The following is a 17,544-nucleotide window of genomic DNA, read 5'->3' as shown; positions in this document are numbered from 1 at the left end:
GAGAAAGAGACAATCTGAAGCAGGCTCCAGGCTCTGAGCTGTCAGCACAGAGCCTGACGTTGGGCTTGAACTCACGAACTGCGAGATCATGACCTGAGCCGAAGTCGGACTGTTAACCGACTGAGCCCCATATCTCAAATATCTCATATTTGAGGCAGGTGCCCCATATCTCAAAATAATTCTTAAAAAATAATCATTACTAATCTTTGTGGTTAACAAGGCATACCAAACTAATACTTACTTCAATTGTTCCCTTTAATATGTCCTTAACACGATCCCCCCTTTCCTACAGAACCTGATATGTATGCAGTTTAAAAGCCATTAATGACCTACTTTTTATAAGAAACATAATGTACATGTTTAATGTGCCCTCTCTCTTCTCTGAGTCCCAATGCCTTACTTGGAGGGGTGGAGGGGAAACTGTGAGCTCTAAGGTCAAGGATGGTGATTACACTTCTTGGTATTAAAAAAAAAACTTTTTCCAGTCAGATCCAAATATCCTACTTCTTGCCTTCCTACAACATCCAATTCCCAAAAACTCACAGCTGTTTAAGGACCACTAATAAAAATACCGGAAGCTTTCAACAGTAAGGGAACACTTAAAATAAATGAGGTAAATTAAAGATGGCAAAGGACTAAATTCCTTGACAAATCTTGACTTCATTGTCTTGCAATCTAATAACTGCCACACCAAACACGGACAGCTTTCAAGATTTAGAAAGAACAGATTGTTCCTGACTTCTCAAATGTTCTATCCTCCTCCATAGGAAAATGATAGTTTTTTTCTATCAATATTAAATAATCAAATTACTTATTAAAATTAATCTGTTCTTTAGCAAGCAGACGAATGCTCTATTTAAATGATATTTACAGATCCTTGAAGTTGCTATCCTGTCACTATTTACGTGATGGATATTCAATTGAATTTTTATGCATAAATAGTTCTGTTCAATTCAGAAATGAAGTAGTATGATGGGACAGACACAGTCAACAAACAGTTCAATAAAAATGCAAATTTTTAAAACCATTAAAATGTACTTAAGAGTAACAAACTGTATCACACACTTCTTAGGTTTAAAAGTGTTCACTCAAGGTTTCTTTTTTTGTTTTTTTTGTTTTAAGGAAACCAGTGTTTGAAGTTTTTTTGTTGACTGTAGCTATTTCTCACGTTTCTTCTTCTTTCTCTCTGGTTCATTAATGTCCATGTTTGGAGTATCAACCGGAATGCTTATTCCTGGGATCTAAAGTAATGCAAACAGGGAAAAAAAGGTCAGTAAAAGCATTAAATAAGAATAAATCTCATTCTCATCTTCCCCTTCCCCACTGACAATTTCAAATTTAAAAGGATATAGGGGTAGAGAGGGAGAAGAAAGTAAAGGTTTTCCATACAAAGTATACATATTTCACACACAAATGGTGGCTTAAAATGTAAAAGGTAGACAGTCTCTGGATGGCAAGCTGTCAGTGACACTGTCACTGTCATTTGTAAAGTGTGGTTGAACTTGAACACTTCCAATTTACCCTAGCTAGGCTCCTGTAACAGCATCAGAGGCCTTAGGTGTGTGGGACAGAACAAGGTTAAGAACCAGTATCTTAGGGGGAAACATACTTAATCTTCAAAAGTTCAGATTTCAAAACCAATTAAAGTGAGAAGGGACCAGGCAGGATATCTCAGAGATGTCTCAGCATCTGATACTGAGGACCTTTTCCAAAGAATCCCCAATATCTGGGATCCCACAGCTTAGGAAAATCAGTCACAAAACAGATTTGCTATGCAAATATCTGGCCTCTACACTATTTACAAGATCCTCTTTATTTTTATTTATTTTTCTACCGTTTATTTATTTTTGAGAGAGCGAGAGAAGCAGAAAGAGAGGGAGAGAGAGTCCCAAGCTGGCTCTATGCTCAGTGCAGAGCCCTATGCAGGGCTCGATGCCACCTCCATGAGTTCACGACCTGAGTTGATATCAAGAGTTGGAGGCTCAACCAACTGAGCCACCCAGGCTCCGCAATTCTCTATTCCTGAACAGAAATAACTTATGACCACACTCCTGTCTTTCACACAATATGTGCTATATCCCATCACAACACGGACAGTTTAAGTTTGGTCTTACCTGTGGTTCTACCAGGGACATTCGGATTTTCTGATGCTGAAGATTAGATGAGTCTAACATGATTTTCACTTTAACTTTATCAAAAATATGGAACACTGTATCCTCTATTTTAAGTGAAGGAATCTAAACAAAACACATTTTACTGCTTTTTAAACTGCTTTCATACACTTGAGGTTTGTTCTAGTTCTTTATCTTTCACATTGATTTAAAAGTTTACATTAAATAATTACTTCCATATTTAATAAGCATCTAGGTGTTCAATATAACAAAAACCACCAATCTAGTAGCTTCACGTATACGTGGCCTATTTATGTGCATACTACCCATTTTCAGTAAAATGGTCCCACTGTATACATTCATTCATCTCAGGATTCTCACCCCATTCATCAGCAAATTGTTGGTCTACTAGAAGAAAAGGTACCGTGGGCAAGGTCTGCTGTTTTGTAGTTCTATTAAGGTTAGGGAAGTACGGAATGTGTCAGATAAGAGATGCTGGAAAGAGGTTTAAAAAATTCCTCCAGGCTATAAGCAATCATTTATTCCATTAATGCATGTGTCTGCCTAGTGCAAAGCATAATTCAAGTTTTCTTTGGAGGGGGAAACTACACAACGTAAAATCAAGGACAACACTTGTATGTGAGAAGATATACTGAGGTGGGAAATTATGAACAGAACAAACTTAGTTGGCACAAGTAACTGTAGCATACAAAACATAATTTTATCCTTTCTAGGTACCATTAAAAAAAGTGCCCCCTCCAGAAAAAAAACAAAAGAACATTAGAAATACTATACCTCATCATCATAAATAAGCCTTGGCTTTGGTTTGTCCTTTTCTTCAAAAAAGACTGTACCTTCTAAACCATACTTTGGAATTAACACCACAATAGCATTCTTCCTTACAAATAGAATATAGGCCTCTTCACTTACTATTCCTTTACTTTTGAAGAACAACTGTAAAATAACATATAACATTATTAAGGATTATCTTAAAGTATTTTTTTTGGAAATTAACAAAAAGCATTCTGAAATTAAATTAAAGGTGAACAAAACCTCATCTCTCCAATATTACTGACAGAGGGCAAATACCTGAGTATGAAAAGCTACTGACGCACGTTGGGCATACTGAGCCATTTTGTGCCTGAAATTAAGATTTTTACATAAATCTGCAAGCTTGTGTTTGTCTGTCAACTCTGGGTAAGTACAGTCAGCCCCAATAGCCACAGCCAACAACCGATGAACGATGATATCTGCATATCTAGACACATGAAGGAGAAAGAAAAAATCACACTATGTTAGCATGAAAACATCTTTTCACAATTGAAAATCAACTATTCTCTATCTCCTATAATTTTATAAGAAAAAAGTACCTTCTGATGGGTGAAGTAAAATGTGTATAGATAGGGGATGCTAAGCCATAGTGATGAAAATCATTATCCATTCCAGAGCAGAAGTACACAGCCTGCATCATACAGCGAGTGGCTAATATCCTTAAGAGAGTGTTCAGATACGGGAAGGTAGGAGAATCAGCCCGGTCCAAGGAGTCAGCCAAGGACTTGGCTGTATCGGTTTTAATTTCCAAATTCTAAGAGCAATGAAGGGGAAAGAGCATCATATTAAACATTTTAAAATCAGTACCATCATGTCTTCAAAACACAAATTATATTGAATAAATATGGTGGTCTTGACCAGATGGTATTTATACCTTTTTTCCTTAACCTAAGAGAACTACAAATAATTTATAAAAAGTAATGATTATTTTGTGTAACATCAAAGCTGAAAATTTTCTGAATGCATTTAAAGGTACTAAGTATCAACCTCCTGCAGAAGTTTCAAAGGGGAAATGGACGGTGGTAGCAGTAGCTCCGTTTCTCCAAGTCCAATTGGTGCCTGCCTATTCTTTGTTGCAATAGGAGAAAAAAAAAAAAATCAAAGCAGATCTGGATCCTTGTCAGCATGTCTGGATTTCCCCTGCAGGTTATTTATTTTCCTTCCATTCAAAGTAGAAGTAAAGGCCAGAAGCAAACTAAAACTTTATTGGTCACTAAAGCCCAATCTGCTGATACATCAAAGTAACTGCTTTGTTCTACTGTGGGAGAGGAGGCAAAAATACATAAATCCTCCTTCCTCTACCCAGATCTTAGGAAGAAGTAAGACAGTAAGAGAAAATTCCCCAATTTACAGTGCAAGCCTTACAGCAGAGAAGCTGATTCTATTCTTATGGAGATGATAGGAGTAGTAGGCCCACCAGAAAGATTTGAAAAATCAGAAACCAACACCATTCCGTTAGAATAATACCCTGAGGCCCAATACTACTTCCAGCTCTAGTTTGGGCAGGAAAGGTTGGACTTGAATAAGTGATCCAAAGAAAACCAATGTAAGCCGTAGTCCCCTCAAGGGTAAGGGTAATTATGCCTAAATGAAAGTCCACTAACCAAAGCTATGTGGTGGAGGATACAATACCCTTTCTAGATATTTCCATTTCCCTAATGTATGCAGTAAATGGACTTACTTCTTAGAGACATGATATAAAGAGGGCTTAACTGAGTTGAAGAGGGAAAAAATTATTTCTTTTTTTTTTTTTTATTTTTTTTTTTCAACGTTTATTTTTATTTTTGGGACAGAGAGAGACAGAGCATGAACGGGGGAGGGGCAGAGAGAGAGAGGGAGACACAGAATCGGAAACAGGCTCCAGGCTCTGAGCCATCCGCCCAGAGCCCGATGCGGGGCTCGAACTCACGGACCGCGAGATCGTGACCTGGCTGAAGTCGGACGCTTAACCGACTGCGCCACCCAGGCGCCCCGGAAAAAATTATTTCTAAGTCTCTAAAGTTAGGCAGTTCAGAGGAGGCATGAAATAACACAGGCATAAAGAACATGTATAAAGGCAAAGAAATATGGAAGAGCTTCATATGTTCAGAATATTGCAAATAACTTAGTCTGGAACTTATGGCTGTAGCATAGGGTGCTCTTTAAGGACGTTAAAGAATTTTATTAAGCAAATGATTTCAGTATGGGAAGAGACGACTACATCCAAGTTAGGTAAAATTTTTTTTTTAAATCAAAGATACTCCTGTCATATTTTTGTATCAAAAAACAACGCAACTTTCCTGTAGATGCAAATACAGATAATATAGTACAACAGATCACAACACAAATACAGATGATTTTGCAAACTATGTGACCTTTACCTTGGATTTAGCTGCCTTAACAAGAATTTCATAATTTGATGGAGGAGGAGCAGGATGTTTTCGAAGCAGGGCATGTTCTGAAAATTCTTCGTGAATTTTTTTTGCAACAGAGATATTGGCAAGTAACATAAATTCTTCCACCATGGAATTTGTTTCTCTGCCAACGGAAAAATCATTAAATAAGGATATCACATTTATTCCCAGGTTATCTTCTCTATCAGGGAGACAATAGACATACTTCCTATGTAAACATTCATAGTGTGTGCACATGCTTGTTTTTAATAACTTCTGACTCTCATTTTTCAGCTGTGGTGTTAACAATCTCTTACTATGCATCTACTATATCAGTAAATCTCATGTAAGAGACTTTAAAACTGCATTTAAAAAATAAAAGCTTTACAGGGAACCTGAGTGGCTCAGTTGGTGAAGCATCTGACCCTTGATTTTGGCTCAGGTCATATCATCATGGGTTTGGAGATGGAGCCCTGCATCGGGCTTGTGTGGAGTCTACTTAGGGTTCTCTCTCTCCCTCTCAGTCCCTTCACTGCTCTCATTCTCTCTCTCTCAAAAATAAATAAACTTTAAAATAAATGAATAAAGCTTACTAACTCTAGTAATATATAAAATCTAAACTGTACTGAACATTTCACCTTCTTTTATTAAGTCTGAAGAGATTTTTAACTATAAATGCATTTAAAAAGTTTACTAAGAAGAATTAAAAGCTATTTAGATCAGATCAATTTGGGCTTAAAAAATTAAAATTTTCACCAATAAATCACAAAAATGAAGAAATTATATTTACATTAGCCATTCTGGGTATTTATTACAGGCCAGACATTGCACTATGTTGTAAGATATCTATCTATATCCATACACACACACACACACACATACACACACACAATTAGTCCTGTTTTGCAGATGACAAAACTAAGGATGTGTAGCATTATTCTCTTGCTCAAAGTCGGAGTTAGTAGTAACAAGACCCAAGCCCACATAATCTGACTTCAAAACTCTTAACCAATTTCCTAGTCCTCTCACTCTATATCGTTAGTCCATGTCTATCTACAACTTAGGTTAGTAAATTATCTGTGTTCTGTTTACACCGTGTTTTCTTTCTCCCAAGTCACTAACATGCATTATGTTAATCTTTCATTCATGTTTCCATTTTTAACAACATCCTAGAACTTCTTGACTAGATTCCTTTTACTTTTTAAATATTAGGAAGGCTTCTAATCATACCTTTAAAACTACAATCTGTTAGAAATTGTTTTTTCTGCTTGGTAAAAAGAAATGGATGATGTTCTACTTTGGCAAAGTTAGATTCAACATTTTCCTCAGAAAAACCCTCTTAGTAATAGGCTTACTATTCATATTAACATTACTTATATTTGACCAATAGTTCACCCAAAAGTATTTTTTAATTGTAGCTCTAATTTTATAATTTTATAAAGCACAAAATGAGCATGTGCTCAAATTTCTGGTCCTAAGAAACCTGAGTGCATGCTCATTTTTAATCCTTGTTTATCTAATAGAAAAAAGTGTAAGTATACATTTAATGTCAGAATTACCTGGTAAGAGGCATGGAAAAGAGGCCTAACTCTGATTTAACCAAAAATAGCCTTTCTTCCTAAATCAATACAACAGTAATAACAATAACATGAGTATTCTTAACACCCTGTGAGATAGGTACCATTCAATTCCATTTTAATAACAAACAGAGGTATAGAAATGTTAAGTAACTTGCCTGGAGCCATTGGAGAAAGTGAGATCCAAACCTAGGTAGTCTGGCTTCAAAGCATGTGATCTTGACTACTATTCTCTTCTACATTAAATATTAAATTACTAGGGCAATCTTTTACTTACCACAACTATTGCTAGTCAAGTTCTATTATCAAGTTGAATCAAGACCGATTCAAGTTGAAAATTTTTCTATTATAATAATACTTCTCGGGGCGCCTGGGTGGCGCAGTTGGTTAAGCGTCCGACTTCAGCCAGGCCACGATCTCGCGGTCCGTGAGTTCGAGCCCCGCGTCAGGCTCTGGGCTGATGGCTCAGAGCCTGGAGCCTGTTTCCGATTCTGTGTCTCCCTCTCTCTCTGCCCCTCCCCCGTTCATGCTCTGTCTCTCTCTGTCCCAAAAATAAATAAACGTTGAAAAAAAAAAATAATAATACTTCTCAATTTTACATAAGATAGACTAAAAAGCAAAATGATACTTACTTTTCTCTATATATCGTAAGTCAAAAAACTACAGAAATCACAGCCCTACTAGAAATAGATATTTTGGGTATAAATATGTTTTGTTTATTATTATATATACTAGATATTACATTTAAGATAAGATAAAAATCTTATCTAATGCCGATTAAAAGTTACATACCTAAGTTCCTTGGTCTGCAGATCTATAGGATCATGAGTTTCACTGTCCATGTGGAATCGAACTTCTGGAGAAGAAAGTGTCAAAGCCCTAAATAAAAATCAAGGAGGTAAATTAGTCAAGTGAGCCAATAACAGACATAATTCCAGAAGTGATGCTTTTAAAATAGAAAATGATTATAACAAAAGCATTAACAGTTTTCCTTCTGAAGGCTTTAAGGTCAACCTGCTAAGTTTTATGTTCTATTTTTATAGAAAGCTTTGTATCTTACAGATCTAAAATATATTTAAAAAGAGAACAATAGTGAGGCGCCTGGGTGGATCAGTCAGTTAAGTGTTTGACTCTTGATTTCAGCTCAGGTCATGATCTCATGGTTGTGGGATCGAGCCACACGTCAGGCTCTGTGCCGACAACACAAAACATGCTTGGGATTCTCTCTCTCTACCCCTCTCCTGCTCATGTACATTTTCTCTCATTCTCTCAAAATACATAAAGAAACATTTTTAAAAACTTAAAAAAAAAAAAAAAGGACAATAGCAACACAATAAGAGTCCTTGTGCTTCTGAGAATCTAAATATGTTCTGTACCCAAACTATGGGCTTTTATTGAGCTACAGGAGTCTATAATCACTTTTATAAATGAAGAAGATAACAGGTAGGGTTTTATTTACTACTGAAAATAATGTATTGGGGAAAGGGATGACAGAGAGAGGCAAAAGAGAAGCTGCCACGTGTAGATGAGTACTATCAGAAGACCCACAGTTCAAAAGTACCTCCACGTTCACTCAGCCAACATAGAGGGAACTGATAAACTACTACCCTGATATGCTACACACACTGACAGCTACTGATCTGGAATGCTACATGTCAGACAACATCCTATGTTAAGTGCTTTCTGTGCATGGTTCACTTAATGAGTTAGCAAGTTCCCCTGTGAAAAGTAAATTCCAACAAGGAAAATCTTATGTTTCTTCATACCTTGATGCTATTTTCATCAGCTCCAAACCAACTTAAAGAATTTTAATGAAGGGGCGCCTGGGTAGCTCGGTTGAGCATCCGACTTTGGCACAGGTCATTGCAGTTCGTGAGTTTGAGCCCCATGTTGGGCTCTGTGCTGACAGCTCGGAGCCTGGAGCCTGCTTCAGATTCTGTGTCTCCCTCTCTCTCTGTCCCTTCCCCGCTCATGCTCTGTCTCTCAAAAATGAATAAACGTTAAAAAAAATTTTTTTAAAGAATTTTAATGAAGCTGGATAACCCTAAACAATCATGGAGAAGGGGGAAACGTAAAGGAAAAAAGATGAGATGGTGCAAGCTAATTCTTCACCTTTTCCCTCAATTCTTCAGCTTTATTAGAGGAACAACCAAAGGAATACTAGAGAGAGAATCTTGACCAATTTTCCTTTCTTGCTACGCAGTCTTTACAACAAGATTCTACACTACGTTTAGTCTGTGTTTAATACATCTGGCCTAAAAAGCAATTCTTTCGAAGACTGAGAAGATTCAATGATCTGTTTTTACCAGGAAATGACTGTCTAGTTACAAAATTAAGTAGACTTTTTTTTTTTTTTAACGTTTATTTATTTTTGAGACACAGAGAGACAGAGCATGAACGGGGGAGGGGCAGAGAGAGAGAGGGAGACACAGAATCGGAAGCAGGCTCCAGGCTCTGAGCCATCAGCCCAGAGCCTGACGCGGGGCTCGAATTCACGGGCTGTGAGATCGTGACCTGAGCCGAAGTTGGACACTTAGCCAACTGAGCCACCCAGGCGCCCCAAGTAGACTGTTTTTGACATTAAAAATTATCTTTCTGTCCTAATTAAGAGAAGCTATGTTACAAGTGCAAATTTCTCTCCCTTACTTTAAAACCACCAAAATGAATATAGTTTCAATTTGCATTTTATTCATTTTGCTTTTAAAACAAACTTTTTAAAAATTTTAAACATTTATTCATTTTTGAGACAGAGAGAGACAGGGCATGAGCAGGGGAGGGGCAGAGAGAGGGAGACAGTATCTGAAGCAGGCTCCAAACTCTGTCAGCACAGAGCCCAATGTGGAGCTCAAACCCACGAACTGTGAGATCATGACCTGAGCTTAAGTCAGACGCTTAACTGACTGAGCCACCCAAATGCCCCTAAAACTTTCTAGAAGTTATCTTTACACACTCTCTTCTGATGTCTGGCATACTAAAAACCTTCAATGAACAAACACTTGCTGGAAAATGTGTGGTGTCCTTTTTAGTTTCTTTGGGTTTCACTGCATCTAAATTATCCTCACACAGTTTTAAGTTTTCTATTTAGGATTATATGAAATATTCCCAGAAAACTCACCTGTGTGAAGAGACAGGGATGGCTCGGTGCAACTACCTAGAGAACAACACTGTCCAATGGAACTTTAGGTAGGGATTTAAATGTTCTCTATTCACATTCTCCATTATGGTAGACACTAGCCATAAGTGACTAGTGAAATGTGGCTGTTGTGACTCAGAAACTAAATTCTTAATTTCCATTAGTTGTAATGGATTTTAATTTAAATAGGCACATCTCATGACACAGCACAGAACAGTTTGTGCTCCCCAACAAAAGCACTTTTAGTAGCCGCTTGTAACCCTACCCTGATGGGCATTGGGCATGGTTACCCATAGACCAACATCTGGAAGCCAGCTGTACTTGCTTCACTCTGATGGTTGATGATATCTTTTGTTATTTTTTTTAATGTTTATTTGTGAAAGAGAGAGAGACACACAGTGTGAGCAGGCGAGGGGCAGAGAGAGGGAGACACAGAATCTGAAGCGGGTTCCAGGCTCGGAGCTGTCTGCACAGAGCCCGATGCAGAGCTCGAACTCACGTACTGCAAGATCATGACCTGAGCTGAAGTCAGATGCTTAACTAAGCCACCCAGGCGCCCCAAGGATGTCTTTTAGAAATCAAATTTCTTTTACCTACTTTATCTCAACACATTTGGGTACTTGGATACTACTTATCTCACACTGTTGCAGTTAGGCAAATCCAATGATATAACAGCTAAGAGACACATACCTGCCACTAGCTATCAAATCTTTGGGAAGACTGCTTCTATGTAACTTTTAATCATTTAAAAAATGAAGGTATTGGATTAAATAATCTCTAAAATCACTTCAAACTCTAAAGTGCAATAAGTTCATCCACATTTATTTAAGCATCTGAAAACCAATGTTCAATATGGAAACTCATTTCTAACTAAAATTAGAAACAATCTGCAGAACAGTCTTAAGGAGCTCTTGCCTCTCTAGAATCTCTTCCAGATCTTTAGCTCAAATATATCAGGTCTTTCTTTTTTTTAAATGTTTATTTTTGAGAGAGAGAGACAGAGCATGAACAGGGGGGAGGGGCAGAGAGCGTGAGACACAGAATCTGAAGCAAGCTCCAGCCTCTGAGTTGTCAGCACAGAGCCTGACGCGGGGCTCAAACCCACAAATTGTGAGATCATGACCTGAGCCAAAGTCAGAAGCTTAACCGACTGAGCCACCCAGGCGCCCCTCACATATATCAGTTTTTAGCACAATAAAGTACAAAGACAGAACTACTAAACAAACATCAGTTCAGAATCAAGCAAGTTGCAAACCTAAAAGGTAGCCAAAAGAAAAAGAAATGTCTCTACTTAAGAGTTTCTATTCAGCTCATTAAATAAATCATCATTATCTGTGGCAAAACACTTTAAAAAGTTCACAAGTAATCTTATTACCAGAATAAATAAAGATACTTTTTTTTTTTTTTTTTGACTGAGAGAGAGTACGATCGGGGAGGGGCAGAGAGAGAGGAGAACAGAGGATCCTAAACAGGCTCTGCACTGACAGCATCAAGCCCAATGTGGGGCTTGAACCCATAAACCGTGAGATCACGACCTGAGCCGAAGTTGGATATTCAACCGAGTGAACCACGCAGGTGCCCCTAAATTAAGATACTTCTTAATATTTTTGAAATGTACCCTTTTTCAATTCTTCTTTTTTTCAAAATTTTAGCGAGTTTATTCAGTCCACGGAGACTAGTGGTAATATCATCATTCATGGCTGTGGAATCAATCCTCATCTGAGCTTCAGCATACGTAAGAGAAGCCTAAAAAAGAAATCAGATGTTACTATAACTCTTATAAAAACCAGTTTACTATATTTTCATACTTCCACTATATACTTATAGCTAGATTCCTAGCTATACTATTTATACTCCACACCTATAACCTCTGGCTCATTATTTTGTATCTGATGCAACACACAACATAAGCAAACTCATGTTAAATCAAAACAGTAGTACTTATTGATAAATAAATTGCTTAAACTTTAATTACTTTCATAGTTCAGTTAACGTATAAATACTTAGGTAATGCTTAAATAAAATAAAAAAGGAAGTTATATTATTCTCGGACAATGACTGTAAAGTGAAATCCTTTCCAGATGATCACTGCTTCCTTACTCAATGGCAAATAATTAAGAAACTATAATAATGTAGACATGTTTTACAGAAAATCTATGAAATACCCCATAGTAAGTATCTAAAAATAAGACCAATCGTAGGAAAAAAGATTTCAAGTAAGTTCTAATTATAATCTGCACACAAATAGTGCTTCTGTTCCTATTTCACATCTCATCGAAAACTACCATTTTTTAGCTTATTTGAAACTAAAAATAAAAATAAAAACACCTTTGCAAGTAAAAATCAGGAATAGCATCAGAGAGCTGGATGATACCAGCCAGGTCAGATTCTGGGGAGAGGCAACTTACCTACTAGGAATTAGGAGTTCCCCTTCTAAAAATGTTTTGTTGTATATTCACTAAATTTTATTTTTCATATGATTTTGTTACACTGACCAAGTCTGGGAGAAAAATAAACTCATCCTTTTAAAAAATACAAACTGAGGAAGGCTTCAATCGTTCGCACGTGGCTGTCAGCCCAACATTGCTTTCTTTTCCAACCACTAGTTCATCCAGAACTGCTGAAGGCAACTAGTTGATGCCAAACCTCAGGCGAAGATTCAGGGCAAAGGGAGAAGAGAAGGGAATCTGGGTAGATTGCCAATAAAGGGAAGGATGAGAAAGTTAGCCTGGCTCCCTTTTGTCTGACCTGAGCTCTTAGGCTAGTTCTGCTGAAATCCAACCATAATTCCTAACATCATTTCTATGAAAAAATGTGAGTAAAAGAAGACGGTGTACATGCCAACTTTGAAAATACTGACGGGTTATAAGTTGGAACCATTTCAAATGGTAGTGTTCCTGAGTTGAGGCAAAAAGTCATCTATTTAGTCTTCTCAAGTATCCAGGCTTTGCAAGTTTCTGAATACAAAATAACTGCAGCAAGAATTAAGCAGAAAACTGGAAAAGATTAGATTTTGCTGCAGCACTGGGGGAAAAATTTAATTTGTTAAAACCCGACTTTTCCAAAACCATCTAGAATACTGTGAAAAGTACCCAAGATTTTAAACGTTAAACTAACCATGAAACTAACCTTTGAATTAATGGCACTTTTGGTAAACCTCACTTTTAAGATTTCAGCATTGTGATTCATTTCCCAAATACATGAAAATGCCAACCTACAGGGAAAGTAGACAGTGTTGGTTAATGGGAATCAGTCAAAGTAGTAAGTATTATGTTCTTATGAAAAAGCATGCATAAATACCTGTCAACGTTACATCTTAAGGAACACAAGTTAGAGCTAAGCAACTCTGGAACCATGTCAATCCTCTGGAACAGAAAATAAAAAGAGTGGCAGACTACTTAGCTATAGCCATACATGTATTTGAGGTTTTATTCTCAAATAGCATTAATTTAACAAGGGGGAAAAGTCTTTGTGCATAAAACCGAGAAAATATGAAATAAGTCTAACTCTAGAAAAAGTATTTCCACACAACTGTTATAAATGGGAAGCAATAAAAGGAAATTGGACTTCATGTCAGTGGATGTAAGTAGAAGTCCTCTCCACAGCCACCGAGCTGTCCTCCGAGCTTGCAATCTCTGCTCTGTACAGCAAGTTTGTACTAGGTAACAGACACAAGCCTTAACAGCTCTAGGACTGGACCTTTCTCCTCCAATGCCCAACTCAAACCACATGGTGTTTCATGGTGCCACAAAATTTTTATGAAAAAAAAGTCACATGGAAGAACCTTGACAATGAATTTGTAATAGACTAAGCTTAACTTTCTTTTCTATTTTCACAATTTTTCTCTGTAGGTTATGGAAGATTACTTTAAAAAGAAGAACTGGAAAATTATGACAAAATAGACTCATGACTTAACTTTAAAAGCAAAAGAAAATACCTTAGTTACCCACAGCTAACAAGTTCTATGTTACATAACAACTTATATTAACTAAATCTACTTGTTATTTGGGCCACTCAATAACAAAACACATTGCTGTATCTTCACTGATTTAAAGTCACCTTTTTCTATGTATGCCTTTTAGCTAATTCACGTATTATTCCAGACTGTTAAGAATTCAGAAGTGCCTGTAGTTTTTACAGACTAACAATGGCACAACTCACATAATAGTTATTCATCATATTTCACTAAATACTGAGGCTGGATACACCCTTCTCAGGAAACACCTCAGATGATTTACTATTAAAAATAAAACAGGGGCACTTGGGTGCCTGAGTCGGTTTAGCATCTGACTTTGGCTCAGGTCATGATCTTGTAGTTTGTGAGCTCGAGCTCCACATCGGGCTCTCTGCTGTCAGCACAGAGCCTGCTTCAGATCCTCTGTCTCACTCTCTCTCTCTGACTCTCCCCCACTCACTCTCTCTCAAAAATAAACATAAAAATGTAAATAAAAAAAATAAGGCAGATGATGAAAAAGTTACAAGCATGTGTCAAAATTCCATTTTAAATTTAACTCATTTACCTTTTCACAAAGATACACTGTTGTTCCCCTTCTGGCTGACTCTTGATCCAAAGCATTTCCTGGCCTAATAAAATGGCTAACATCTGCAATATGAACACCAACCTTAAAAAGATAAAAATAAAAGGATGTCTACAGGTTTAATTGGATAAATGTACTAATGGAATTCAAATGAAAAGAAATAGAGCAAAACTGACAAAGCACAGTCACGTTTACCATTTCAACTTTGACACATGCCCGTTAGTATAACTGACTAGGCATGAATAATTCACAAATTCTACAATGGGTCAAAAGAAAATGAACTCAAAAACAGAACTATGTATTTGGATAAGAGCATCACTAGAAGAATACCTCCAAATTTCCATTTTCAAGTTCTCTACAATGCAGAGCATCATCTATATCAGTACATCCCGGTGGGTCCACACTACAAACACACAGATGTCTTAGGTCTTCTCGGTTTTTCATGTCCTAGAAGATGCCACATTATTAAGAAATAAAAAACTATTTTGATAGTACAAATCAAACAGCTCTTACAAAATCAACAATCTCTACACATGTTAAAAGAAACTTTGTTAAAAATAACCACACATTATGATCTGTAACATATGGTTTCTTCACCTTTGAACAATTTGACATAAGCTAGTGTTGGTTTCCCAGAAAAACATTATCTTTGAATAAAACAAATGATTTTTTTAATACCTAAGAGTTCTATATCTAACTAAATGCAAGCGAGTAAGGGACTATGGTTTCTATGCATTTAAAAACACATACAGAAATCAAATTAGCCCAGACAGAGTAATTTATAAAGTCATTACATTCTTTTCAACTTACCTTTTCAGTAATGCTCCAGGGCATCTTTGGTAGAAAGCTAAGAACAGCCTGGGAAAAAGGCTGATGGGGAACGTCATGCTCAAGCAACAGAACTTCTGTTTCAGTCTCTTTATCTCCAACTTCACCTAAGTTTTTTACAAAGTGTCCCTAAGGCCAAAAAGTCTTATTAAAAAGGTGAATTTAACAGCTTTTTGTTTGGTCATTTATGTTTTATTATTACATTAAATTCTTGGAACATTTATATATCACCTTAGAATTTCTAAATGTTCCCAACGCTTTTTCATTTTTTTTAATGTTCATTTTTGAGAGAAAGAGAGAATGTGTGTACGATGGGGAAGGGACAGAGAAGCGGGGGGGGGGGGGGTGGGGGGGAACAGAGGATCTGAAGTGGGCTCTGTGCTGACAGCAGAGAGCCCAATGCAGAGCTCAAACTCACAAACCATGAGATCATGACCTGAGCCGAAGCTGAAGTCGGATGCTTAAACAACTGAGCCACCCAGGTGTCCCCCAATGCTTTAAAAATTTTTTTTTAATGTTTATTTATTTTTGAGAGAGAGCATGAACGGGGGAGGGGCAGAGAGAGAGAGAAAGAGAGAGGGAGAGAGGGAGAGAGGGAGAGAGGGAGAGAGGGAGAGAGGGAGAGGGAGAGAGAGAGAGAGAGAGAGAGAGAGAGAATGAAGCAGGCTCCAGGCTCTGAGCTGCCAGCACAGAGCCTGAGGCGGGGCTTGAACCCACAGACTGCAAGATCATGACCTGAACCGAAATCGGTCACTAACCGACTGAGGCACCCAGGCGCGCCCCCCACCCCCCAATGCTTTTTAAAAATGAGTCTATAAATCTCAAATGATTTAGGATGGAGACTTCCCGAGGGCCCAATTTTTATACAGCAAAGTGTCTGTTTGTTTCCAATGATCTTTAAAGTTTAAAATGTACTTCGAATACAGTAGCTTCAAAATTTATTAGAACCTACTAAGGTTTCAAACACCATTATCAAAAGCTATTTGTTAGGAAATTTGAGTAAAAAAAATCAAATGATTTACATTACAATTTCATGACATTAATTTTCAAACAGGATATACCACTTATTAGGTAACTTTGTGGCATATTCCTACATTCCAGTATGAATTTTATTACAAAAGCAGATTCTACTTTATTTTTTTTTTTAATTTTTTTTTCAACGTTTTTATTTTTATTTTTGGGACAGAGAGAGACAGAGTATGAACGGGGGAGGGGCAGAGAGAGAGAGAGACACAGAATCGGAAACAGGCTCCAGGCTCTGAGCCATCAGCCCAGAGCCCGACGCGGGGCTTGAACTCACGGACCGCGAGATCGTGACCTGGCTGAAGTCGGACGCTTAACCGACTGCGCCACCCAGGCGCCCCAGGCAGATTCTACTTTAACTAAAAGAAGCAATTTTATATCCAATTCTTAATTTAATATTCTAAGATAAAATGAATCATTCAAGCTTACGTTTGGATATCTGGAATTTCTGGGCCAACCATCAATAGCAACAATAATTCTCCTTCCTTCTAATGTAGAAGCCTGTCTGGTTTCTATTCGAATTCTAGGGATTCTCTTATCAGCAGGGGTAAACAGATGTCTTCTTGACTAAAGAAAATCAGGACAGTAGATTTTACATACAGACATACAAATTTGAGGATAAGGGCATGGGGAGGCTTCTAAGTTCTTTTAATGGGTATTACTTTTAATTACATTAACATACTCTTTACTCACCTCTTTAATATCAGACTTGGAAAGCATGCCACAATATGGTCTCCAATTTCTTTTTATTATTCCTACAACTCTACCTGTAGGCTTTAACATTTTTTCATTTACAGCAGTCTTAAGCTGAGATTTAAAAATAAAAATATTCAAGTTATTTTCCTCCAAGTATAATGAGACAATTTCTCTTCAAAATCAGAATATGAATATGAATATTAATACTTTCAGGCAGTAAATTATGACATAGAGCTACAGAATCTTGATGCCTCAAAATTCTGAGAACATGCCAAACCAAACCATGGAAATAGTTCCATAATAATAAAGCACTATAAAAACAATCAAAAAACAAAGAAAAAATATAAATATAACTGAATACGTTAGAACTCAACTCTTCAGTTTATAGACACACACACACACACACACACACACACACACACACACACACACACA

General features: G+C 37.2%; 1 protein-coding gene across 3 annotated transcripts in view; it reads right to left on the bottom strand.

Annotated features, from left to right (window-relative positions):
• Positions 1-998: 998 nt before the first annotated feature.
• DIS3 (DIS3 exosome endoribonuclease and 3''-5'' exoribonuclease) overlaps positions 999-17,544 on the bottom strand; it is a 29,352-nt gene continuing 12,806 nt past the window's right edge. For all 3 annotated transcript variants that reach the window (XM_040487381.1, XM_040487379.1, XM_040487380.1), the window contains exons 7-21: positions 17,107-17,220; positions 16,843-16,980; positions 15,373-15,519; positions 14,893-15,009; positions 14,545-14,646; positions 13,325-13,389; positions 13,154-13,238; positions 11,643-11,770; positions 7,684-7,770; positions 5,303-5,459; positions 3,482-3,696; positions 3,201-3,369; positions 2,907-3,065; positions 2,115-2,237; positions 999-1,241 (exon numbers count right to left, since the gene is read on the bottom strand). In XM_040487381.1, coding sequence (XP_040343315.1) covers positions 1,158-1,241; positions 2,115-2,237; positions 2,907-3,065; positions 3,201-3,369; positions 3,482-3,696; positions 5,303-5,459; positions 7,684-7,770; positions 11,643-11,770; positions 13,154-13,238; positions 13,325-13,389; positions 14,545-14,646; positions 14,893-15,009; positions 15,373-15,519; positions 16,843-16,980; positions 17,107-17,220 — 1,890 coding nt within the window. In that variant the 3' untranslated portion in view covers positions 999-1,157. The remainder of the gene's footprint in view (positions 1,242-2,114; positions 2,238-2,906; positions 3,066-3,200; positions 3,370-3,481; positions 3,697-5,302; positions 5,460-7,683; positions 7,771-11,642; positions 11,771-13,153; positions 13,239-13,324; positions 13,390-14,544; positions 14,647-14,892; positions 15,010-15,372; positions 15,520-16,842; positions 16,981-17,106; positions 17,221-17,544) is intronic.

The sequence above is a fragment of the Herpailurus yagouaroundi genome, unplaced genomic scaffold, assembly GCF_014898765.1.
Source record: "Herpailurus yagouaroundi ecotype Mexico unplaced genomic scaffold, PumYag 164, whole genome shotgun sequence".
Classification (NCBI taxonomy): domain Eukaryota; kingdom Metazoa; phylum Chordata; class Mammalia; order Carnivora; family Felidae; genus Herpailurus; species Herpailurus yagouaroundi.
This window is presented reverse-complemented; position numbering and strand designations above follow the sequence as displayed.